General features: G+C 39.4%; 1 protein-coding gene across 1 annotated transcript; it reads left to right on the top strand.

Moving 5' to 3' along the window:
* The first annotated feature begins 31 nt into the window (after positions 1–31).
* LOC310956958 (GDNF family receptor alpha-4-like) lies at positions 32–18,459 on the top strand. The gene is made up of 8 exons (XM_083927344.1): positions 32–146; positions 9,233–9,499; positions 9,574–9,666; positions 9,763–10,132; positions 11,897–12,006; positions 12,496–12,630; positions 15,165–15,301; positions 18,152–18,459. The coding sequence occupies exons 1-8, from the start codon at positions 92–94 to the stop codon at positions 18,335–18,337; spliced, it is 1,353 nt and encodes a 450-aa protein (XP_083783470.1). The 5' UTR covers positions 32–91; the 3' UTR covers positions 18,338–18,459.
* The last annotated feature ends 9,352 nt before the right edge of the window (positions 18,460–27,811 follow it).

Raw genomic sequence — 27,811 nt, 5'->3', positions numbered from 1 at the left:
AGCAGCAGAGGAGGAGGCTGGATGTGGCAGGAGACGGGTCACTGAGCTGCAGCAATCCGGGCGCGAGTTTCCCCAAGTCCCCGAATCTCCAATGTCACCGGACGGGATGATGATCATTGGACTTCTGCTCCATGTCTTCTCTCATGGTAAGCACTCCATTAATCATTTCTAACAGCTGGTATCTCTGTTTTAGATGTAGAGTACATCAGCCGCTGTTGAGATCCCGTCTGTAAAATGTGGTAGGTCTGTATTCCCTTATACAAACATGTCTCCCAGTACCCAGAACTTGAAAAATATTGACTGCTTTTCCCCCAATGCAAATGTCTGATGAATATATTAACAATTACAGATTGGAATGAAGCCCCTAGCCGAGATCCATCCAAGGACACTGACTTTCAGTCGATATTGTTTAGATTGCTCAGACTCTACTAATAAGTTAATAATAATAAGTTGGTTACTTTTTGTAAATGTTTGTATTTATTGTAAATATTTGCCATTAGTTCATAGTTTAGGCTAATCTGTTAAAGGGCAGCTATGGCTCATTAGTTAAAAGGAGAAAAGGGATACTGGGTTCTAAAATATTTATTATTCCAGGTTTAAGTGAAACTTTCAAGATGACTTACAACAATATTACAGAGGTCCATAAAGTAGTTTTCCATCCGTTCTAGCTGCAGCACCCTTAGATTTTTACATCTGGATGATATCAGGTCTATTATTTCTGCCTTGGACTCCTTCCAAAAAGAGCTGTTCATCTTCCCAAATATTGATTGGACTGCCTCAGACCATGGCAATATCACACATGGACTGTTCAATCTAAATGATGTTCTCCTTTAAATGAAAGCATTTTTACTACCACATCTGTAAATCATTACATTTCACGTAGGATGTGCATTAGAAATTGAAGGATTAGCAAAAAAAAAAAAATCATAACCTAGGCTAATGGACCAGTTTGTAGTATCCCTGATTTATGTCTCTTATAAGTCTTTGTCTTTGCCGATGATCAAATGGGCAAAATATGGTGATATTTTACATTACGGTAGATACATTAGAGTTCCTTTGATACCCCCCCCCCAACAGGCCTCCTGGGCTTCACTGCATCCAGGAGAATTTAGATAATGTCAGGTGAGGCTGCCCATTAGAGATTAGGATCATAAAATGATGAATGCTTTCTTGTGAATGTCAACCCTTTCAGGCACCCAGTTTATCATCCAGTGTGTCAAACCCACCTGCCAGGCATTTAGGTGGAATCACAGTAAGAAAAGCCGTTATTTTCAAGCGCTTTTTAATCGGTATCTGAGTCATTACTGATGCAAATAAGTGTCATGATGTTGAATTCTACCATTATTCCTGATTGCAACATAAATCATTGGATTGAAATGCTGTTAATTGACATCATTAAAGAAAGGTGAAATCTCTGCAGCGCTCCTTAGACCTTAATCTTGTTTTTGGGCAAAGCTGCTGTTTCAGTCTAATGGACATGCATGTCTAGGTGTATAGGGATTGTATAAAACGCCCATCTGAACTGCATTCCTTTGCTACTCTGTGACCTAAACAATGGCAGAGGGAACTCAAATGGTATCCTTCCCAAAGTGTCTGTCACCATTGATGCTTCGCAGAGCTCAGGTCTTACCAGCACTTTCCTTAATGTGTCTTCACAAGATTGAAACATCCAAAACGGAAGGGGAGTATTGCACCTGCCTGTGTCACTACAGCTTTTAACTCCCATTTGAACAAAAAAAAAATCTGCTTCATGACTTCATACTTTGCAACCAAGAAAGTACAAGAAGGTCCACACATTTTATAATTTAGAGACTTTTGTTTCCAACGTTATGTGTCACTGATTTGTCCCTAATGCTCAAGTGACACGTGTTAGCATTGTAAGAGAGGAATCAACAAGAAAACTCTGTTACGTATCACTTACACATTCATCCCTGTCTTAATCATATAGACATTAGATCTCCTAAATCATGCATGAGATCACTTTGAATGTAACCGTACACACTACCTTTGTCAGATAAACTGTCAGCTATTGTTGAATGCCATTGAACCTGATTTGACCCTTTGCTGCCAGGCCACTGGATTATTGCTGAAGTCCCAGTAGAGACTGCAACTGGTGATTGAGTGCTGCTATTTTGGTTCTTCATTTAATGAATGAGCCGGAACATGGTGGTCATGAATTTATTAGAGCTAATTTTCCGCCTGTGTAAAGTTACATAGGTCTTAGGTGGACTGATAGCCACATGCTTGAGCTGTTTCAGGGTTTGACTATGTGCCGTGTTCACACAGGTTTATCCAATCCTTGGCTTCATTATCATTTCCAATGTACCGTAGACTCTCTTTCTGCTGAGGCATTGTCTTTATGCACTCTGTGCCTGTAATTCAGTTTCGTTTAGGACGACAGCACACAGAGATTAAATTGGCAATATGCCCATTGGATATTATTTAGATAAAAATTATGAAATACGCTTTCCGAATATGCAAATTAAGGATACCTTTAACATAAAAATGTGGCTTTCTGAATTATCACCTGATGGAACTCTTTATCACACTCATGAATGTTGATTTGTCTAATTTATGTGTCTGCCTCTTCTACCTCATTTGTTGGTGTGTGTGCTCTGCATCCTCATTGTCACTTGCACACACTCGATGGTACCAAAAAATAAACCTGCGTGTCGCTGTTTGGCCAAGAAATCATTTGGCACATCATAACGTAGGGACTGCACCAGAAAGCAGGAAGCAGAAGCCTGAAATATTCACACAGCTCCACGCACCCTGACTGGCTGATTTGGCACCTGACGCAAGTATTTTACCTGGAGTACAGAGGAGAAATGTTGCATGCGTGATGTGGCTGCACAATCCAGCTCATTAAATAGGGCCATATCCATATACTGGATACACTGGGCAAAGACCATGTGGTTAGGGTTATTCTCTTTTGGTTGAACCTTCCCCATCTTTATTGTATGTCAACATAATGAGAACAGTCACACATTGAGTAGCTTATTCCTCACTGCAAGAGTGCATTCTGTTAAAGGCATAGCACTGCACATAACTCCAGCACTGGAGTCGTCTCTGCAGGGTGGTGTGCATAAAAAAAGATTAAAGCAGCTGTGCTACACGTTTTAACGCCTCAGTCACACAGAGATTCAGCCTTGTTAGCTTGCACAAATTGAGAAACAAACAAAGGTGTAATTTACCAGTGCATGCAGAGCTGTGTGAAACATCTACAACATTTTTGGAAAGAAGCCAGCAAGGCATCTTTCAAAGCTGTTGTTAAAATTGTAGCTTTTTTTGAAGACAGGGCATTGAAATATTGAAATCAAACTGTTCTTTAAAGTGGACTTTGTAAGGAAGATTAATGTATATTGTGCTGGTTACCGAGTGAAAGTATGCACTGTTTTCTTTTTATTTATTTACATGTTATTGCTGCCATCGGTGCTGATGTGAAGAAAGCCACGGGAGCCACTATTTGGAAAGATGTGCAGTAGACACACAGAGTGTGAAGAGATTCTGAAGGACTGGGGGGAAAAGAGGCAGGTGCAGCATCATGGAGGGATTGAGGAGGGAGGAAAGTTACAAAAATGAAATAAACAAGGGAAGAGGTTCTGAAATATCTGAGAGATAAAGATTGGTTCAGGGGTCATTACAGTCAAACTAATCGGGAACATTGTGTTGGGAAATACACATTTTTATGACAAGGGATAACAATTTAATTTAGTCAATAACACTTGTCCTGTTTCTTTAAATAGAACTGCTTGACTGAAGTTGCCCAGGGCAGTGCCTGTAATTCTCCTCATAAGAAAGAGAATATGTGCAAACTCCTAAGCATATGTTTGATAGAATACAAATTTTAATGTTGGAAGCCAATTGGTGGAAAGTGCTAAATTTAGATCTCAGCAGAAATGACTGTCAATAAGGGCCTGCACAGGCGCACTGATTAGTATTGTCCACTGGAAAACAATACATTATGAGTTAATCAAAAATACTGAATCAGTGCACAGGTCCTTGATAATGGCACAAGATGGTGCTGTGTTTTAATCTAACTGTACTGTGTGAAACGAAGGGATTTCAATTTTTGGAATGAGATGGGGTCAGTCACTCTTTGAGTCTTTTTTTTTTTTACTTGGACCTACTCTACTAGTTCCTGTTGCAAATGTTTACAAAGACACCCCCCCCCCCCTCTCTCTCTCATTTGCCACCTGCTCTGTCCATTCTTTAATAAATATATATACATATTGGATGTAGTAGCTTAAATCAAAATTAAAATGGGTATTTTGGCAGGGAAATCATTGTTTTGACTTACAAACATGTGCTCTATTGTCCTGCAGCATACTCAATCTCATTGATTTAGTCCAATGCTTTTCAGTAAAATCTTGTAAGGTCAATTAGCTTTCACATTAGCACTCCATTAACTGCACAGTATATTGGGCTCAAATATGCTGAGGTCAGTTCGGGTTGGCTCATTAATTGAGACACATCATCAAAATAACCTGCCACCAATAAATACAATAGGGATCAATAATTTCAAAGTTATTCCAGCCATAACATTAACTTCAACAAGTACTTTCATTATCAGTTAATATGCAGATTATTTATATTGTTTATTTAATTATTTATTGCTGGGTCTATTAAATGTCAGAAAATACTGTAGCATAAAATGCCAATCACAAATTCCCAAAACCAAGTTGCCATCTTGAAACTGCTTGTTTTGTCTGACTTAAGTCTGACCTAAATTCAAAAGGAGACAAACAGAAACAAGTGCATTTTGGTTAAAAAATGACCTGAGCTATTAATCGATTGTTCAACTCGTTGCTGATTAGTTTTCTGTCAAATCAATTTGTTTTGACACGTCACTTCAGGTGAAGGAAAACTTAGGTATATCTACTGATTGTCCCCATATTCTTTTTGCGTAGCCAGGAGTCGGTCTGGCTACACAGGCTTATCGTTCTGGGGAAGAGTGAAAAAATGCTCTGGCTTATTTTAATTTATTTAAAGGCAAACACAATTGTACTGGGCAGTACTAAGCCCGGATGCAGCTACGATGCCCCTGCAAAAGATAGCGGAGGTAGAAGAGATAGTGCAGATAGAGATAGTGAAGATAACAGAAGGGGCATATCAGGCTTTATCTAAACACTCTTCATCCAATAAGCCAGACAACCATATTCCACTGAAGAGCAGCTGGCCTTTCAGTGGAATATAACAGTGCATGTAAAAACACTCGTTTTTATGCGGTGCACTCAGGACTCCCACTGCTGACTGCAGGTCAGATGAACGAGTGCAAGTAGTGATGGTTGCTGCCAAGGGCAAGTTTCTCCAGTCTAATTTTGCTCCATTTTGTCCCCATGCTGCTGTTTTCCCCTTGAGCCCACAACTTCCTTCCAACTTCCAAGATGTCCCTTCCGTCACAAACCCCGTTAACACATTTCATATCAGAGCCCCCACAACCCCCCACAGTCTCCTCTCAAGTCAAATTACTGCCCAACAATCTGGATGATCTGCTACCCATCCCAAGCGTTTGAAAGGAAGGAAGAAAAATGTTGCAAAAGCAGTTTGGTCCCTGTGAATGTCGCTGTGTGTGGTCTGCGGTTTGTCGTTTATGGCGTTAACCTTCATCAGCTTTGCCTCACAAATTCTATTAATCACCCCAGTGAGAAATCAATAGGGTGTATTATGGCTCACATTTCACAGTAATTCATCTCCCCTTTTCCCTCCTTTTCTTTTTTTTTAACAATGCCCTTAACCCACATGTTTACTTTAGCAATTTTGCTGCATCTCAAGCAGCCTAATGTAAACACACTTCTACTTTATCATCATGACGTTGAATAATGTTCAAGTTATTAAAAACATTATGACCTGTCTACTATACAAGATTTAAGAATACTGATTTGTACTAATGGAGGATTTTTGGTATGTGTGTGTGTGTGTGTGTGTGTGTGTGTGTGTGTGTGTGTGTGTGTGTGTGTGTGTGTGTGTGTGTGTGTGTGTGTGTGTGTGTGTGTGTGTGTGTGTGTGTGTGTGTGTGTGTGTGTGTGTGTGTGTGTGTGTGTGTGTGTGTGTGTACAAAGAAAAAGCTCTAAAACTAAAATTGCTGATAGTCTCTCTTTATCAGTGGAAAGCCAGAGGCAGCAAACACTAGGAAGGAATAATGAATTTGCTATTCACTGCCCAAACAGGAGATTACATGAAGCCTGTTTAAATACATGGCAGAATTTAATACTGCAGTATAATTATAATTATAAAGATATGATACATAAATAGTCAGGTAATCATCACCGTTGCATACTTGGGGATCTGTGACTGTGAGTATGACTCACTGCCCTGTGTGTAGTTTTTTTTTCCTCCCCACTTCTCCCTGTAAAGTCACAGCAGTAGCCTTGGCAGGTTTCCTGCAGCAGCAATGAAGCGGAGCCCCTGTTTATGATATGTCTCATACCAAAGTGAGACATGGACCTCATGTGGCGCCTGAGATTACAAAACATGCAGCAGCAGAATTGGATTGCAGTCGCTCTTTGTGCCGCCAGTCAGCAGGAGTTTAATCAAAGTGTGACCGATCTAACACAATGCTCTGTGAACGTGTGTGCATGTGTGGGAGTGTGTGTGTGATGTATATGATAATGTTCTTAAGCACAAGTCCATGTGAGGATAAAATAAGTGAAGATTTGTAAACTGGAAACTTTAAACATTCCTCCATTTATTTCTTGTTGCGCAACATATTCTTAACTGTCCGCCACTTGATTCCCTTTGTGCAGTTAAAAAGTGAGAGGATATAGCAAGTTAGCAAGATAAAACGGAAAAAGGATGTGCATAATTTGCCTACCCAAGATATTTTTTTCTAGAATTGCTGTGTAGAGTGTAATTTGTGGAAACAGTTATGGGTCACATTTTAGAAAATTAGTTTGCTGAAATGCAATTTTATGATGAGGTCTCTCTCTCTCTCTGTCTCTCTCTCTCTCTCTCTCTCTCTCTCTCTCTCTCTCTCTCTCTCTCTCTCTCTCTCTCTCTCTCTCTCTCTCTCTCTCTTTCTCTCTCTCTCTCTCTTTCTCTCTCTCTCTCTCTCTCTCTCTCTCTCTCGGGCTGCCTCTGGCGTTCCTGCATTGTGTTTCTCACGGAGCAGCAATCAATATTATGTTTTGTAGTTTTATCACTTTTAGTCATTCTAGACAGAACACTGCCTATCAAAACACTCGTAATGCTTTATCACTATGGCTGTCATTCTACTGATCAATGTATTCATTTTAGAGGAAATGTGGTTGTTGATATGCAACACATATAAATTTACGGGATGATTCAAATACACATGGGTACATATATGGCTGATAGAATGCTACAATATCTTCATGCAGCATATTTTGTCGACGGGAACTTCAGCAAACATCCTCATATTGGACATTAGAGTGGAGTCACTGTCTCAATGTAGTATCCAGAGGGAGTCTCTGTCTGAAAGCAAAATTGGAGGCAAAAGTACCAGTTGGTCTGGTGGGGAAAGAGATGAACAGTGCTGAATATATTGGTTTTGTCTTAAGCATTACATGTGGAGAAGGTGTCTGACATTGGGGAACGGCTTGTTCCAGGTGAAGCGGCACCCTGCGGCAAAAAGTTTGGCCCCCAGCTGTTCATTTGTCCTTTTACAATAATAACAGCAGTGCATTTGTACAGTACATCCCTGCATACATGTCTCTGAAGATAGTAAATATGTCACATGTAAAACGCGCAAGCACCACACCAGTGTTTTTACATATTTTGGCCACATTTTATCCTGTATATTTAACATTGCGTCCAATGATTTTCAACAGCATAGCAAATATTTTTAGGTTGGTTTGCTGTCCTCTCCAGATATGGGTTTGGATTTATACCAGTATTAAAGCCAAAATATTATTATTGTCATTTTAGTTATTGTTCCTTTGTTGTTGGTTCAAGTACTTGCAGAAAGGTCCTAAAAGCGTACTTCAGAGATGGCTGTTGAACAGAAAGGTTTTTGATGGAGGAAACAGATTCACTGTTCCCAACATCACTGTTTGGTTGTTTATTAGCTTTTATATTCTGACTAGCTTTTGAATGCAATGCTGTTAGGCAGCTGACTCTTCTTGGATGGTCGCATATCTGTGAAGCAAATCATTATATTTTCCTTAAATATTGCCCATATATTCCTCATCTTAGCTCACCAACAACTGCTTGACAGAGTTTTCAGAGTGTAGAGAGGAGGATATTGGCAGCAGGTTTGATACTTGACAGGAAAGCACCATAGATTCAAAACATTTCTCTAAATTTATGATGCATGTGTTGAGCTCACTGACCCAGGAACATTGTCGCGTGTGATAAGAAAGATAAAGCCAACTCACAGTACCAGAATATGAGGTGACTGGCAGCTGAAGCGTTTCCAGAAGCCTGGATGGACACGAAGCTCTTATCAGGATAAAGATTGACTGTGACTGTGCTGAAAAGATATGGTGCATTAATACAAGGGCAAATGTGTACATAAAAACGTAATTAGGAGTCCCAATGAGAAGATGAAAAAACAAGTATGAAATAATTATAACCTTAACGTTACCCTGTAGTGTTCAATTCATTTATTCAAGAGACTCCCGTGTTTCTGAGGAACATAAAGGTTTCGCCCACGTTGCTACTTTATTACACTTGTGTGCTTTCCATTTAATCCTCCTCATTGGATATTATAATAACCTGTAGTGCAGTGGTGGGTCTATGGAGTGCACTTACTGTGCTCTCTTGTCTTAATTACAGCCTATTTAGCTTAATAACTTATAGTGAATGATGCAACTTATAAACTCATCTTCTTTGCATAACACAGCAATGCGCATATTGGTAGTAATGTTGAGCACTGACATCCACTTCCTTCCTTCCTGCTGCTGTCAGACTTTACAATCAGCACTGCTCCCAATAGACTATTGACCTCATCCTGTACCCTGCACTGTGCAATATGCCTGTACTATGGGCACTTGTGTTTTTTGCCCTATTTGGACATATTTAATCATATTTATTCACTCCATGTTACATTATTACAAACAAACAAAACAAGAACAACTGCACTATATCATGTGAATATGTATATATGTCTATTTCCATTTCTTCCCTTTTTAAATTTAACTTTATTGCATATTTTTGCTATTTTTTATCTTATTTTGTCATATCCTGTTGCTGCTGTGACAAAAGAATTTCCCACGTCTGCGGGACATTAAAGGTTTTCTGATTCTGATTCTGATTCTAACCTCTCCTCCAGGTAGCGCGCCAGTATCTGCGTCCTTAGACTGTCTGGTGGCGGAGCAGGGCTGCATCCAGGAGCAGTCCTGCATGGTGCTCTATCGACTGCTGGAGTACTGTGCAGCCGAGGAGGCTGTGTCGCCCCTCGGCCCAGACGCCCGCTTGGAGTGCCTGGAGGCACAAAACTCCCTGCAGCATTACCGTCCCCTTCAAATTTGCAAGTGTCAGCGTGGCTCTCGCAGGGAGGAACACTGCCTCAGGGTCTACTGGACTGTGAGATTTGCAGGTGGGTTGAAGCATTGGCATCTGCGTGCTTGAATTCTCAGCTGCATGTGATAATACTCTCCACTGTTGTTTCAGCATATGATGAGTATGAAGTGTCTCCATATGAAGAGCTGGAGTTAAACCTGGTCAGAAACATTGAGATGTCACGTATGGCTTCCATCATGGCAGGTACTGCTCTCATCACTAAAAGTTTGGCATCTAAATTGCTTTATGTCATATTTCTTTTATCCTGAGTTACACAGTTTTCTTCCTGACAACTTCCAGCTTCCTCTCTTTCTGTGGACGGCCAAAACCAGTGTCTAAAGGCAGCGCAAGACTGTGGCCTGTATGAGAAATGCGGCTCCCTGCGGTCAGAATACGCTGTAGCCTGCACCAAAAGAGCAACTGTCTCTGACAACAGCTGTAACCGCCAGAAATGCCACAAAGCCCTGCGGCGCTTCCTGGAGCGCGTGCCAGAGGAGTACAGCTTTGCTCTGCTCTTCTGTCCCTGCTCTGACACTCTGTGTGGGGAGCGCCGGAGGAAAACCATTGTGCCGTCATGTTCCTACGACGAGAACGGGAGAGGGGAGGAAAAAGTGGGCAAGCCCAACTGCCTCAGTCTGCAGAACTACTGCTCCAGAGACGAGCTGTGTAGGTAAGACGGTGTTTTATCAGTGCCTTTAGTAAGGGTTTCAGCATGAAACCTCACAGAAGAGAATATATGCAGATATCACAATGTTACAACAAAGCACCAATGTATAAACTATCAGAAATTGTACCACAAAGTAAACCTCAAAGAATAACTCAAGAAGTTCTCTTGTCAACACTACTAACATTTGTGTACAAAAATTATTAAAGGCGCAATGTTAATTTTTTTACCACTAGTTGCATTATTGAGCAGTGTTTTGATGAGTAGGTGCCTGGTTGTACCTTATGTACGGATGTAACTGATTATTACTGTGATTATCAACCAACCTGCTGATTATTTTTATAGAACATAAGAAAATAGTGAAATACACACCATCACCATTTCCTAGACCCCAGAGTGACATTTAAAAATAAAGAAATAAATCAAATGTTTGTTTCCAGACCAACAGTCCAAAATATAGAGACATTCAGTTATCAGTATTGTAATGTAAGACAGCACATTATCACACTTAAGAAACGGGAACTGCGAATATTTGCTTGAAAAATTACTAATTATTACAGAATTGTTCAGTCATTATCAAGATAGTGTGTCACGGGTTTATCGACTGTTGTTTCAGCTCTAATCCTCACACACACACACACACACAGTTACGATCACATATGGAAGATATTGTGCACGTAATGAAAGAACCATTACGCTTCCATACATTTTCAAACATTTATTCCTATCCTGGAATATAAGCAGGTGTCAGTCCTGTGGGGCTACAACAACTCAAGAAGGATTATGTTTTTCAGACAGAACGAGAGGAAGGATGAGGACAGGCTGCTTTTAGTGGCCCAGAATTCATCACTGTAACCTGCTCATCACTATGGTTATAATGGCTTTTATGAGGCTAATTTTAGTCTCTCTGCATATTATAGATGTAGAATGTAGGGCTCTTACATTAATACCAGTCTAGTCTGTTTAAATGCAACAGAGGTTATTGATGATGAGAGAAAAACACACTTCAGTGGTATTCGAAACTGAGAAGGTCATGCAGAATGAGTAACACATTTAAAACAAGAATAAAGATGAGCATTAACAGACATGAGGTTATTCTGTTCAACGCAATGCTACAACGTGTTTCTTGTGGGAAGCGTGGGGGAAAGCACAGAAATACTCTTAACATTCTTATAGCCTCTTCAGTTTTAACTTGACTTATACAATACTATAGCTACACACAAAGACAAGATTTTTTAGACGTAGTGTGCAAGTGTTTAAAAGAATAATTGTGAACTTGATCGACTTAATAGTTTGTAAACCTCCTTTACTTTAGCTGCCACTGTCAGCCACCCTTGTGGTTGCAAACAGGTAAACATCACCAATTGATGTTGTGAACTGTATGTGTGATTGAGCAATGCAATTGAAATATTCAATTTAATTCTGATTAGGTTTAAGAAAAGGGGTGGTGTCGGTGGACGACTGAAAAATGTCTACTCAAACAACACATTGTTTTCATGCACATGCACAGCTATCTATTTTATGTTTGAGCTCTTCCACTTTGAATACAAACCTGAATGCCAAAATGAAATTGACAAAACACTTTGAAATACACACACTATGTGCTGACAAATTAAAAATGATTTTCTCTTATTTGTGTATGGGTGTGTGTGTGTGCGTGCGTGTGTGTGTGCGTGCGTGCGTGCGTGCGTGCGTGCGTGCGTGCGTGCGTGCGTGCGTGCGTGCGTGCGTGCGTGCGTGCGTGTGTGCGTGTGTGTGTGCATGTTTCAGATCCCGGTTCGCTGATTTCCAACACAACTGTCAGCCCTCCCCTCTGTCTGCCTCTGGCTGTATGCGAGACAGCAGAGCCATGTGCCTGAAGGCCTATGCTGGACTCATAGGTGAGATGGAGGAAAAATAGATGAAAGTGGAATAGAGATAGCAGCCGAAAGGATGTCCTCAGTAGGTGTCTAACATTGATATTTGGCTTATAGCATTTTCATCTTGTTGCACAAAATAACTCTGTATGGGTTCACATAAATGGCCAACTGCTAAATGTTGCTGCTCTGGCAGTTCCAGTCAGCATCGCTTTCAAAAACTTGATTCAAAAATTGAATTTCCAGCAGATCTACGAAGTCAGCAGGTAATATATTTCCCCTCTGTTTCCCACACTGTATTTTCAAAAAGTAATTTTGTGTATCTGAAATTATCAATATCGAGAGCTGGAAAACTGGTGACACAGAGTCTCCAGGGCACTAATATTAACAACATTACTGCATTTTACCTTCCATGTTTGCTCAAAGTGAAAGTCTTCTGCCTACAGTGGCACCTGCAGTATGATATATACCTGTATACCTCTATACCTGTATTTGTCCTCTTATGATAACCAGGCACCATCATGACTCCTAACTATGTGAGCAACAGCAGCACAGAAGTGTCCCAGTGGTGCACGTGTGATGGCAGTGGGAATGAATGGCAGGGCTGTCAGCGCATCCTGCACTTGTTCAGCAACAATATATGTCTGCGTGAGTACAATATACCTGCAGGGCTGCATGTCAATTTATCTATTGACATGTAGAGCTTTAACTAATCATAGGTATAATTAGTTAAAGCTCTACGTGCAGCTTCCATGATAGAAACTGTGTGTGACCATGTAGATACACTCAGGTGTGTTTCAAATTAAATGATTTCTGTTGCAAAGATGATTGTCCATTTAGTGTCGTGCTTGTGAAGTTATTCATCGGGTTGTTTTTGGGTCCGCTGTGAAATGAGCCCAAATATGCACTTAGTTAAATGATGAAGTTAGATTGAATTTGAGGACGAGAGTGATGCCTTTAAATTTCAAAATAACAAACAAAAACAGAGAAGCAACTCAAGCATGTGTCGCAGTCCAGTCTTCAGACCATTTTGTCAAATGTAATTCATAATTAAAAAAATTGTTTCTATATGGTGCTGAGAAATCAGAATAAATGCTACTTAAATAATCCCCCTCTCCTTTTTTACCAGACTTTTTAGGCAAAGTTAGCAAACGTAACCTTTACTTAAACATATCAAAATATAACAGCCACTCCAATTTGTGCTCATATTGGCATGGTCAGCCAACAATTTTGACCTGAAGAACCATATCATCATTTCTTAAAAAATAATTTCACAATTGCATGATAAAATGTTTTTATATGACACATTATATGGTATGATTTTATCTATAAAACCTAGAAAAGATGATTTAAAATCATATTTCTCACATGAATGTCAGTCATGTCAGTAATATCAAAGTAATTCTAACTTTAAGAATCAGTGCATTCACTTGGAACCTGAGTGTTTTGAGTAGAAGTATTAACGTTTGATTTTTCTTGCAACTTTATCCAGTAATTTAAATGACAAATGCAAGTGTCAACATAATGGAATAGGAAATGTGACCATTTAGCTGTCAAATCAGAGTATAAACCAAATTGATCTTCAGATGCTGCTCAAACTGAGCTATGCATTAATACAGAACTCAGATGCGGTGGGTCATAATTGATGACTGAGAGGGCAAACCATGGAAATGTAATGTTTCCTTATAAATAAGCAAGTGGCAAGAGAAATTCCCCCTTATGTGTGGTTGGTTGCCAAACGTGAATGTAATTTCCAAGTTCTGTGGAGTCAATGAATCAGTTCTCTAAATGTGATGAACATAAAATGGCTTCCTGCTGAATTGTTGCCAGACCAGCAGGGCTGGCATCAAAAGATTCTCCTCAAGAAGCACTGGTATGGGCTGTTACTCTAAAATGCTCTCACAGTAACAACAATTAGTATGCACTGTGTAACACTAACAGACTCAGAGTCATAGGTCAGTTTTAATTGAATCTCCCATACACACCATTGGCAAAGGAGTGAGGGAATTTCTACGAGCATCACAAACCCACTGAAATTACTAATTTCATTATAAGATTGATCCGTTTGATCCAGTAAAATCTGGAAAGTCTAGCAGAGCCACATGATTGAATTATTTCATGTCATTCACGTGCAGGGATCCAATAGGAGGTCGGAGGTCTCACTGACTTTCACTTAAAGTCTGTTCACTATGTATCATATCAGTTTTTCCATTTCAGAATAAAATACATTACATAATTGGATTATAATTATTGATGCATTCAGTTCACCACGTTATCGTTGCAGCTGTTAAACATGAACCTGATTTCTAATTCTTTATATACTTATGGATAGTTTCATATATAATATATCATTAAAATAATTCATGAGATGAATAATAGTTTGAAATAATGAAATAAATGTACGAGTAGAGCAATTCCCTTAGAGATGCAGTGGAGTATAAAGTATGAACTCTGTATATGTTGGCCTTTATGCATCCATGGCTCAGGATGACAACTCTAACATAGATGAAAAGTCGGAGGATCACCAGAGTTATTACAATTCATCCTGCAGGGGAACTTGGATGTATGCAGTGAATTTAATGGCAATCCATGAAATAGTTGTGGAGATAAATCAGCCTGGCCAAAGGTGGTGGACTGACTGACCAAGTCAACAACTTTTAGGAAAACTTGTAACACAAGGACCAGATCAGAATCAATTCCAAGTTATTTCCAAGTAAAATGACATTTATTCTTGTACAACCAGAGAACACAGTGCACTGCAACATCAGTGTCTCACATGCTCTGCAGGCATTCCTCCTGAGTCAAGTCATTTAACATGCAGTTGAACAGTAACGGTTGTCCTGGTGATATATTTAGAAAACAAAAGTAGTTATCTCCAGGTTTCCCAAAACACCTCGCCGACTCTCCTCAACATGCTCTGTGAGAAAGGTCCTTCTTCTCACAGTGGAACACAAAACAATGAATGCAGCCAGAGTTGACACATTATAGAGGTATAGTGTTCTGAATTTTCCCATCACTTACCAACATATTCAAATGTGTCTTGCCCACTCACACACGGTATTTACAGACTTGGCGGCTCTAACTATGCTTTTAAAAGTCACTGATCATATTTTGGTGATGCTTCAAGGATGAATATAACGACGTGAACTTAATGAAGATGGTGCCTGCTGATTGTGTTTCAGGCAATGCCATCAACTCCATGGGAATTCCCGCACTTCCTCCTGTGGAAAACACTCCCGTGCCAGCTTCTCAGCCCTCCCCACGCGTCTACCAGGAGAGGGTCCACGCCGGTGTTAACACTCTCCCTGAATCAAACAGTGTAAGCACTCTCTACTTCTTTATTTTCTCACCATATGCTAGTGTTGGACACTTGCTGCAAGCTGAACGGAAATATTCGACTGTGTATCAGGAGGTAACACCTAACTATCACCAGGGACTGTAGCAGTGAGTTGGGCCCAGCAGCTCCCCCCTCCCTCCCTCACCCCCACCTCATTGTGGCTGAAGATTAGCCGAAGGTATCTGCAGTATTAGACTCAGCCCTTACTGTTAATATTCATGTATGCACACCCATCTGCTCCATATTCCCCATTTGCTCCCCATTTTAATCCTTCTCATTCTGCATTTCCTCTTCCTCCTCTCCTGTCCCACAATCCCTTACAGCACTGACATTCTGCCACTGGCGCTGCATGCTGGACATCCAGACGCAGTTTATTTAAAGATAGTCTCACATAGCCAGATCTCCACAGCAGCTGGAGTATGGTCAGGTCAAATCGGCTTGTCATGCTCGGTTCGAGGGGGAAAAAATGCTCTGGCTTTTAACCAATCACAGTTGTCTTTCAAAACACACAGCAGAGACAGTGGAAGAGACATGGTGCGCTGGATGTCAGGCTTTATCAAAGCACTGTACATCCAGTGAACCAGACTAATTTAAAGATAATGCATTTGCATTTCCTCATTTATATGGAGCTCTAACTTTGAGATGATGCTTTCTAATTCCAGCGACAAAATGAATGTCTGCTTTCCTAAATTAGCCCATAAATTAGATTTGCTTTTAGAAAAACCTCAAACTCAGTTACCCGTGAAAACTCTAAAAATGTAAAGTAGACACAGAAAAATGGATTGCTGTGCTACAGCAGTAACAGAAAGGAGAAACAACACGTGCTCTGCTCTAGTGTTGATGCCAGTGCCCTTTAGATAAAGTGTGAAAAATAAAACTCAAGGCTCAAGCAAAGATCTCAGAAAAAGGTCTCAGTTTGTTTTCAGCCCCCACCCTCACACAGTCCCCTCTGTCTGTGTTTAAGTGGAGGCTTCAGTGTATTGAGAGCTTTCTCAAAGACGTTAGTAGGGAGAACTTGTTGACTATAAAACCCTTCAGCGGTGAGAGGTTGCTGAATTATAAAACTATCCCTATATAAGTGCAAATGCCAGATAGAAAGAAAGAAAGAAGGAGAAACTATAAACATGTAAGTTCTCTAAAATAATATTTCGAATATTGACATAAATCTTTGCTATTTTTATTTATTGACACAAGTTACTTTAAACAAAACATGCATCACTGCAGCCCGCTGAAAGATAAGATTTACAGGGTCAACAATGGGGATGGCCTACATGTACCGAGCTAACCGCTAGCATGTTTAGTGTCGGCTGACGGCTACTGGCTGAGTGAGCTGACTGGAGATGAACGTTTGTTGCCTTTTTACTACGGCATATTGTTGTCTGTTATTGTTTTCTCTTTATTTTATGTTTCTCTTCTAATGAGTTGGTATAAGTATTTTTCTGGGCGACAGACTCACACATGAAATCATTTTAATTAATAAAATTGTAATACAGAAATTGAAAGTTATACATGGAAAGGGTCCTTAAATGTGGTTTTGATCTCATTAACTAAAAGTTATTTTTGCATTAGAAATTATTATATTATTGGTACAATGTAATATTTGCTATATGATGTCATGATTTCAAGGGAGGTTAGCTTGCTACAAATCTTTAGTTTGTTTGTCATGTTCATCATTTTTACATATGGGAATGTTTGTATTGTTCAAACCACCATTTCCCATTTTGGACTTGCGCCAAATCAGATGGCAAAGGCCACTCCTGTTTGATGCACCCTGGAAAAGTCTTTTAACTGTCAGCAGCAAAACCTCAGACACTTGGTCAGACAGATTGGTTTTGAGCCAAGTAATCATCAAATAGATTCTGGTGTTGATCAAGTTGTGGGATTTCTGCTAGCGGTTATTGTTTTCTCAACCACGATGATGCACAACTTATTGATGCCTCCAAATCTGACTTACTGTATGATAGTATACTTTTATACTTATTACTTCTACACTAGGAGGCCTGTAAGTCTAGTTCGGTCATAGAGCCAAAAATGAAGCTCAAAGTGGGCGGCTCCCAGGGGCTTCAGCAATTGTTACCTAACTCCCGTCTAAACTAAAGGTGGATCATGGATGGAGCTGAGGCAGGCTTAATGAAGCCTACATTCTCCTGTCACTCAAAGCGACCAAGCTCTTAATTATGCAGAACTTTGAGCATTAATATAATTTAAACGGGTGAGTGATATAAAATTTCATCCTCTGTACAGTTGTCATGAATAGTGTAATTAGCTATACAGACCAAAACAAGGTAAAAGGTTGTAAAAATGCTTATTTCTTCTGTGAAGTTTAAAAATTTAAGATGGGGGTCGTCTATGGAGATTGACTCAGCCTCAAATATTTGAGGAACGGGCTTCATTTTTATGCTCGCTTGAGTTTGGTTTAGAAAGACCTTTCAGATTATGCAGAAATGTCAATAAAATCCATCATAGATGAACATTAAGTGTTAAGTGTGTTAAACGGTGTCTATGAACATATACTTCTATTTTCCGACAGAGAAGGTTGCACACAAAAAAGGCAACACCTGAACAACATAACTCACAGAAACTTTTCATAGTTACTAAATAATTGAATCATAACCTGTCTGACACTGTCAAAATGTAAAACAAGTGATACACAAGTGTCTTTTGTCAGTTGGTCAATGGTCTTGTTCAAATTTTTAACATAATAGCTTCCTGGTTGTTTTGGCTGCAGCTTGTATGGATATTTTCATATATATATATATATGGCTTTCTCTTCCCTCCACGCTCCACCACTTCTGTTAATGGGAAGAGTTAATCTTTCCCCTGCTTTTACAGATGGAAGATAGCGAGGAAGAGGAGGATGAAGAAAGCGAGAGATTTGACGTCATCCCACCGTATTCTGAGAAGGACTCTCACACCGAATCGGGGGCTAGAGGGAATAAACGTGGAGCAGCATTACCTGTGTTAACATTACTGCTGCTGCCGTCGCTCATCCTGGATTGGGAGAGTTGGAGCTACTGAAGCCTCCATCTCATCTTCTTCACTCATCTTCTACACTCACTATCATTTTCAAATCCATCACAGCACTCAGAATGAGCCACAAAGGACATTCGCAAAATGCTCCATGTCTTTCTTTTCTTTTGCATTTTTAAAATACCCTGACTTTATTTTATAATTCCGCTTCTCCTATCACTGCCTCCTCAAGAGTTAAAATATATCAGTAGCCCTGCTGTGTCTGCCGGGTCTCTGCTCAAATCCTCTCCTATGAAATGCAAGGAACAACGTGAGCAGCTATATGAGTGCATGGGTGAATTTAGAAATGCTGTCTGGGCAAATACTCTATCTAGAGCCTGCTTCACACTCAAAGTACATCCATCCTCCCTTTTAAGAAGAAGCCCATTGCCCAAGGCCATATCCACTATACACACCGTAACCAGTCTACTCCACTCCAACCAGGCTGGAGCACGGCTTTTGATTTCTATTTCATGACTCATGTCACATCCGTTTCTTCGTTGGCCCCTTCGGCTCCTCCTCTCCCCGCTTCACATTATGGATGAGTAAGATAATCTACTTTACAACAAGCTAATTAGAAAACTGCACCACACTTAAAAAGCTTTGTAGAAAAAAAACTTGAAGAAAGTGATAAGACACCAAATGTGTTGTCACATTCGAGATCTTATGTCTGCTTCTCACTTTGTAGCATGGAGTAGAGTCCAGCAGTCGCTCTGCGTCTTTTGTGAACACACCACTTCCTATTATTCCTACCAAGGTGACTGACTGAGAATTCATCCACCGGCAAAAATAATGATATCAAATTCTATTGTAAAATGATACGCATTTGAAATGCAACATGAGCAATTACAGCGCAACATTGCTCAGGATAGACGAAAGTCTGGAGTAAGGTCCAGAGGAGGAAATAGTCAATTTAACGTCATACTCTTTACTCGTCTACTTTTTTCTTATCCTCAGGAGGCGCCTTTTTAGTGCTCCCTGCTCATCATGTGCTTCAGATGTTGTGAGAGGGAGATGCGGAGAAAGGGATGGACACAGGAGGCTGTAAAGCCTGCTGGCTGCTTCGATCATTGAACAGCACATTGAGACATTCTCCCCGCCTGAAATAGCATTTGCTGATGTTAATGATTTTTTTCTTTTATGGCTCATTTTCTCGTGAAATTACGCAGCTGCAGGGATGTAGGTGATGAGAATTATAGTGAAGTTTTTGTAGAGGTTTGAAACTAATTTGAGGACGCATGTGCAGGAAATAACCTTTGAGCTCTGCAAGATCATGTGGTCTCTGACAGAAAAAATCTATACCATGAAATCATTGTGGTTATACATTCATTTTGTTGTATGTAACAGATCCAATTTGACCGATATCAGACAGAATTGTCCACTCGTTAAACTTTGTTTCCCTCTTCCGTCTGACATTGTCGCCACTGAAACCAATTCCCGTTGGGGAGAGGGATTGGATTTTCCCTAACCAATCACTAGAGACCAACATATCTGCCGTGCATCTAACATTATTTTAAGTCGACACTGATGTGTAGCCATGCCAACATATTGGTTTTGCTGTGGTTTTAAAGGGAAACTTTACCAATTTTCAACACACTTCCTGTCATTGCAGTGTGTTTGCAGCTGAACTGTGTTTTCCCTTCGTGTTGCCAATAGGGGTCCTCTGGTGACGCGACGTGGACTTTTCTAACTGTGCGCACCACCCATTTTGTAGAGCTGGTTGAGAATCGGCAAAGTTTACCTTAAGTGGACTGAAGTAAAAATAGACTACAATGTCAGACAATATTGAGTGTATCTATGTGAACACAGCTTGACAACGGTCAACGATAGTTTAAAAGTTAGTCCTGCTGGGGCACCCATTGGATCTATTGCTTTTTCAACCAAGACACAGCAGTTACATGTCACGATGCAAGAGACACTCCGTGGAGTAGGCGCATTTAAAGGTGGTGACCCAGGCAAGATTAACACGAAACATTTCTAAAGACATATAACAAAAATCATTTTTGGAAGTTTGAATATCATTTGAGGAGGCAGTGTGACCACACCACTTTTTGGACTTGTTTACACAATGGTTTATTGACAAGAAGAATGAACGTTTAATAAGAACAGACAGTATAAAGGCAGAAACGCACTGCAAGCTATGCTTTTGCATATGCTGCTTCATGACTACTTCAAACTTGGGTTTGATTTTTAGATGTCAAAATGAGACTTAACTTGTAGTGGCTGTTACCCAGCTTGGGGAAAAATGACATCATACAGGTTTTTTTGAGAGTTTGGCAACAGGAAGCCAAGAAATGGATGAGGACCAGTCAAAGGCCAGTCAGAGCTCTGAAGTGTGACTGCAAGCTTTGTGGATATAATACATTTGGACACAATATTTGAAGTAGACCTGGACAACCAGCTGGTATCCACATATATGAACCCGAACATAGAAGATAATCATTTATGTGATGCTGCTTATTCATAAAGCATCAAATAAACAGCATCCAGTGCGATCTGGCCTTAATGACTGAATGTCCGTTTCCATGTATTCACACATTTCCATAGGTTTGTTTATACAGTTGTATTTGTAAACTATGTAAAGTAAACGTTGCTTGTATTTTTTGATGAGTTAAGGAGTTTCAAAGAAAAAGCTTGTTCTCCATCCATAAATCAAAATTCTTTAAGAAAATATGTAAATATTACCCAAATTAGATCGTTTTTAGATTGTATCTTGAAAATCCATTTGAGAGACTCTGTACAGTACTATGTTTCACATGCTAACCTTCTTTTAAAGATATACCAAACATGCCAAATAATTCAGTCTGTAATGTGTTATAACTGTGTAATTTTGTGACATAGCGGAACAGTGTGCCGGTTTGGTAAAAGAAGAATAAAAGTCACATGGAAATTTCCATCTGACAGAAAAAAATGTCTTTGTATGGCCAAGAAATGACTTCTGTGTCTGAATATTGAACATTTTTTGAACATTTTCTTCTTTTTACTTATTTACAAGGGATACAGAGAAAGGCTGATGCAATTAGGAGTGTTGCTGACAAGTTTAATGTCAATTCCAGTGCAAATTGGCAAGTTAATAAATAAGTTTTATATAAAACTTTGCTACTATTTGGACTTTGATTTGTTTTAATTAAAACTGAATGGTCTAGAAATTTTAAATAACTCATAAGTGCAGCCACTTTGGAAAAAGTGAGCCAGGACTCTTGCAGTTATGCTTCAATGGCAACAGCCTGCACTTTAATTAAGAGAAAATACAGCATGAGGGCGCTCGGCCTTTGTTTTTATGTCCGAATTCAGCCAACTGTCTACAAAGTCAAGCTATGCTTTATTAATCCCCCTGAGGAAAAATTATCTTCTGCATTTTATTTATCTTAACTAGGAGCAGTGGGACGAAGTTCCGAGGCCAAAGACTAAAAGAAGCATATCAGTGGTTTGCATGTTTATAGCCCGTTTACTGCTAATCATATATACTTTAAATACCAGCTAAACATTTTGCACACTTGCAAAAAAACCTGTCTATAATTCCAGGTCTCATTGGTTTCTATTCAGCATCAGGACCATAAAACTGAAACAGCTTAATGGAAGCCATCATTAGTTTTATATTTGGACCTAGTTCATTTTTAACAGGGGGAACGGACCCTGTTCACAAACCACCCTATGACTGACCCCCGAAAAGTCACAATTACAAATGGAGTTATCAAGGCACGGCACAGTTAGGCTACTGATATTTCATAGCCATGGATGGGGCCATGGATTCTAATTGCTCAAACCTCAGTGAGATAAAGGATCAATGAGTCAGGCAGACTAGACTAAATATTCAACTAAACAACCCTCTCTCTGCTACTAGGGAATAGAAAGGGTATGGCAGGTCAACAAGAGGCACGACCTCCCCTCTCAAAGTTTCCTGAGCTAATTAATATTCATGCTAACGCTATGGCTTTATCACAGAGGTACCCAACCTTTTCAAACCATGGCATCCCTTTATAGATTTAATAAGTAATCTTGAGGCTTTTCATTTAAATAAATGTCTGTTAAATCATTATCTATCACCTCATCGAATGAGGTAACACCATAGTGATTGAGCCTCTGGCCCGCTGATCAAAGCTCTTGCAGTATACGAACTGGACGTGTGTGGCAACATTCTTGGGAAAAATAGCAAGTGGAAAAAACCTCTGCAATTACTGCTCATTGCTAAGGGAGTCGACAAAAAGGACAGCACGAGATCTTTGAGATTGTAACTTTAAGGTATTTATCCTCAGCCACACTGGTGTTGTTTTCACGTTTTGAGTATTTTGCCATGAGCAGATTTTGTCTTTACAGATGCTTAGTTGAGATCGACATGAAGGACATTTTTCCAACCCAGCAATTGCAGTAATTATTTTTGGCTGCTGTTTTTTGTTAAAGTTAAAATATTGTAATTAATGCGATTTCACAACCGTGCTAATTGAATTTCAAACTCTGCTCAAATGGATGGAAACCAAGAGCTGTCTGCAACAACAAATACATAAAAAAGTCTAAACCTAAAAATGTAAAGTACACAGGATTTTGGCGTTACTGGGCCACACTGAACAGCAGCACGGCTCTGTTCGGGTTCAAACTCAGGAGCTTCTTTCTGTGGGGTAAGAGTCATCACAACAGCTGCCTAATATCCAAGCACAATCCTCATAATATATATAAAAGATAAGCAGTTCTGTTAATGTGTTTATTTACTAAATAAATCAATGCACTCATTTGCAGATAATCAACAAACAGTAGTTGTCCTCACATGTTACATGGATTGTGTTAATATGAACTCAGGCATGGTCTTAAATCACTAAGGTAAATTAGGTTTTCTTATTAATATGATAATTTGTGCAGCAACAAACTCTGCAGTCTAATCAGATCACCCAATTAGTTTCTCTCCCGTTTCTAATGTTTGGCGCTGCTCTTGTGTTTCCCCAAGAATTTGTCTCCACACAGATACACAGGCATGTGTCACTGAGTAATCATAAATAAGATTTACATAAAAAGTTAACAAAAACTTATTTTGGTGAATCTAGATCTAATCATTTCAGCCTGCTTGCTATAATGATGCGATAAGAACTATAAGTGTAGGGTATAAAGAGAGATATTAGAGATATGAGAGATATTTCCATGCGGAAAGACAATAACAGCTCAACAGTGAATTGTCATGTTATGATCTCAGAGCATCTAATGAGGAAGTCTCGAGACTTAGGGTAAAGTAAAACAGATTCAGGTAAAAGCCAAGTGTATAAGGGTGATTCATTACCTGTGATTATACTGCCTCATTGATTCACCTTGTGATAGAGTTGACATGAGGCACAAGTCTGCCTGTGAGGAAGAAACATTATGCGGGCAGTTTAACAGACAGCTGGAGATGTTTTGGGCAGGAAACTCATTTCAACCTCCTACAGTTTTGTCCACAAGGTTAAAAAACTCCAACCTAACCTCCGAGGCGGTAACAGTGAAATGTCTAACATATTTCTAGTGTATTCAATTCCTGGGTTTTAACAGTTCTATTATTTTTTCTTTGCCTATCATAATTATCAAAACAACAAGTGAGGTAAGTAAACAAATGGCTAAGGTCAAGAGGCCGTGACAAACTTGTTTTATCAGGTAAGATTCTTTTTTATCCACAGAAACAGTTTGTCATTTTTTGTGTTACTGTTACATAATGTGTATTAGTTCTTTCAACATCAGGTTGTGTTGTTAATGTGCTAACTAGAATATTGATTTAGTCCTGACGGTCTGGTTTCTACTACTGCCTACCCCCGCCAGCTGGTACGGAGAGTTTTGTTCTCTCACACAGGTGCATAACATATGTGCTCCTTGGCTGTAGTCTTTGCGTTGTGTTCAAGTGCAACTTTTTGCAAGAGTTGGCCTTCATCCCCACTAGTCCTTTGGTGTCAGATTGGTGTGTCTGGGCCTATAGAGACAGAGATCATTGATGTGTTGAGAAAATACATGTAGGTATAAAATATAATATATATGTCTCCACAGTGACGTGGTCAACCGACCCTGTGCTTTCTCTCAGCAAGTGAAGATGTTCCAACCTGTCTAATCAGAAAGGTTATAAGACGTTGTGTTTCAGTTTCCTGATTTGAGCTGGATATATTGTGTTGTTTATAACTATAAAAAGAACTCAAAGAGGCACACACCTCCCTCTGTGAACTTGTTTCTTGGGAATAAGTGAAGCTAAAAAGTTGTTTCTACAAACAAACTCCGTGTCACTATTGTTCCTCTCCCTGGTACCAGTACTGTAATAAATGAGACTAATTAGAGTTTTTCATTCACCAGAATAGAGACTGACCTGAAAGTACGATTTTATTAATCAATTAGAATAAGAAAATATTTCTCAACTATCAGACTGAACAGAAGGACACATTTCAAACATGGTCTTTGAAAATTGAAAAAAATAATTACTTGTGTGTAAAGCGGCGTCGCCCTGGCCTGGTCAGTGTTTCCTGCTTTCAGTGGATCATTTCACTGATTAGCACACCTCAAACTAGAAAGGGTAAATTAATCAGTGAAGTGTGTAGCAGTGATTTGATGTTAATGGAAACTCATCCCAGCTCAGTCTTTTTCATGCTCATATATTGGGAAGTATATAACTCTGTAATAGAACAAACTAATTTAACAGTTGTCGATGTTTCTTTGTGTGCTTGTTGGCCTTTTCTTTGCCACCATGACAGGCTGCAACGGACTTTAGACTTTTAGTCTGCAGAGGGATGTTTGCAGTGGGGTTGCTTTTACATTGAGCTGCATGTTCTGATAGTGATCTGAGGCTGACTGTTTTTGTTGTTTTCATTTAGGGAAATATGCTTTATTGCCCAGAGTTCGCTGCCAGTTGAAGGCTAGTGTCTGCTGGTTGAGAACAAATCTCCCAACTCTTAAACCGACTGTTTCTCTTCTGCATTTGGAAATAATTTTTTGATATGACAAAATTAAATCAGATATCACTGAGTTCTGCTTTCTGTGTTATCTTAAACTTGGAAAACCATGACTTCATCATGACTTTCCCTTCAAAATTGCTTCATGAGTCATTATTGTGGACCTGTCTGACCTCCCACCAGTTCACAGAGAAACGTAGCTCCCTGCTGATACATCAGAGTTCAGCTCCTCTTTTGTGTTCAAGATGACAGCGTGCAAAGATGCAGTGGCTTCATGGCTTTCCAATGTGGTGCCTTTGCACTGAAAGGAAAGCTGCTGGTGGTCTTCTATCTCTTCTCTATTGATTGATGTACTGCATCTCAGTGTGCTACGCCAGCTTCTCAACAACTGACAGGAGAGCTCTCCGGAGCTCTTCAACCTCCCACAGAAAATCATCAGCTGCCCTCTGCTTCCAGGGCCTCAGCAGAGCCAAAAACATTTTAAAGGACTCTTCTCATCCTGGACACATCCTGTTTGACCTGTTCCCATCTGGCAGGCACTACACCTCCATCAAAGCATGGACTACAAGACTTAAAACTGTTTATTTCCCTGGGCCATAAGTACACTCAACTCCTCCAAACACTGAATGGCCCCACATGGGCAATATGTTGGTTGACCGTCTCTTCAAGCGCCAACCTGCTGGATCTTGTGCAATAATAATAGTGCAATAGAGTCATTTATTCTAGACATACAATTTTGTTCTAGTAAAATAATTACATCCATACCAGTGACAGGTTAACATTTATTCTAGTGCAATACAAACTCTTATAATAGTGTGACATTACATTGGATTTACTATATCTTAGTTGTTATGTTTGAGCGTGCAAGTTGTTTTTGTCTTTTATTGCACTGATCAAGAGTATTATTGCATCATTAAATATTCAATCCTATTTAGTAAAAATGACAAAACTCAGATAAAACTGAGTAAAATTACATTTTGTGGCTTCAAAACCAAGACCAACCAATACCAACAGCCACAACATCTACACTTACACAACACTTGAAATACAGTGGAGCAGATGTCTGTCAGATTAATAAAGGATGGCACGCAATTATTTTCATCCATGAGTGGAAGACTTTGATTGAAATGTGCTCTGACATTTTGCAAAAAAAAAATAAGCCTACTCACAGTTTGTGGTGCTTGCATTTGAGGAGGCAGGAAAGGTATATAAGCTGATATATATTTGTATCTGGAGGTGATAGTTACCATCCCCTGCCGATAAATATGTTAACATAAAGAAAGTGCAGGTGCCCACATAGAGTTCTGCATTTACTTTACATTTATTACTCTCCATTCTATTCTATATCAGACTTTCACAATTTAATCCTCAGGTACAATTATTTAAACTTTCATGTCAATGTAAAAAGTGGAAAATGGTGCATATCTGTGTGTGGGTGGGGGTGCCGGTTAAAGTGCTGAGACATTTCCTTTTTTTTGCATATGAAGGGTTCTTTTGCAAAAAAAGGTTAATTTTCCTAAATCATGTTTTTTGTGCATTCCAGGGAATATCAATCAAACTTGTGTTGGGTTGTTTTAATAACATGTCCTTTAATCTTTTTTTTTTTTTTTAATTGTGAAAATCAGTCAAACTGATGTTGGTTTATTCGTTTGCAGAATGGCTTTTATCAGTTTTTGCAAATTTTGCAAATGAATTATTCTTCTGTCAGAGTTAAACATGATTGATGGACATTTAGAAATGGAAATGTAGCTGCTAAAGAAAACACACCCACAATGTATACTATCCAAGGTCTCGGTTGGTCAATGGTGTTTATGCAAAAAAGTATAGTGAGTGAATATATAATACTTCCATAATAACTTTAAGTGAGTCAAATTTAGTTAAACATGAAACTATTATTCCTAAATATCTTTTATATGCTTTTGTTCTACTCAGACATGTCAAGGATTTGTGCTACCGTGGTTCTGCAGTCCTATTGTTTAGAAATGACAAGGTTAAAAAATGCATTTCTAAAACTGCAGTAAAATTAGACAGAAAAAAAAACAATTTTGTGTTGTTACAATGTTGTGTTTTGAAAAGGGCTTTATCTTCTTTATTGCAAGTCCAGATCTGTTTGTACCTCAACGAGAAAATGTGTTATTGTTCGGTTTAATGTTTCAGTGCCACACAGTCTGTATTTTCCATCTCTGTCAACAAAGTGTGTTCATCTCTCCCTTTCTTTTCATTATCCACACGTCTCCAGTCTCACTGACTGAGTTGTTACAGAGCACTTCAGTTTATTACACCATGAAGCCTCCGAGGCAGCCGTGGAGGGCTGTTGTAGCAGTCATGTAATGTCCAAATCATCAGTCTAAGACTTTTGTTGTGTGATGCTTTCAGGCTGATGAGCTCAATTAAATATTGTATGTTTATTGTTTTTGAAATCATCATTCCAATTATCATTTATGTTTTGCACTGACACATCACTCATTTTAAGCATGATATAGGTTGGTGCTACAGAGGGAACAAAGGTGTTTCAGAGTTAATGTTTCCCTTTTGATCCCTTTTGAATTGTGCATGCATCTGTGTGTGTGTGTGTGTGTGTGTGTGTGTGTGTGTG

This window comes from Echiichthys vipera, assembly GCF_963691815.1.
Source record: "Echiichthys vipera genome assembly, chromosome: 14".
NCBI classification, from domain to species: domain Eukaryota; kingdom Metazoa; phylum Chordata; class Actinopteri; order Perciformes; family Trachinidae; genus Echiichthys; species Echiichthys vipera.
Note: the sequence above shows the minus strand (reverse complement) of the source record. Positions and strands in the feature narration are given on the sequence as shown.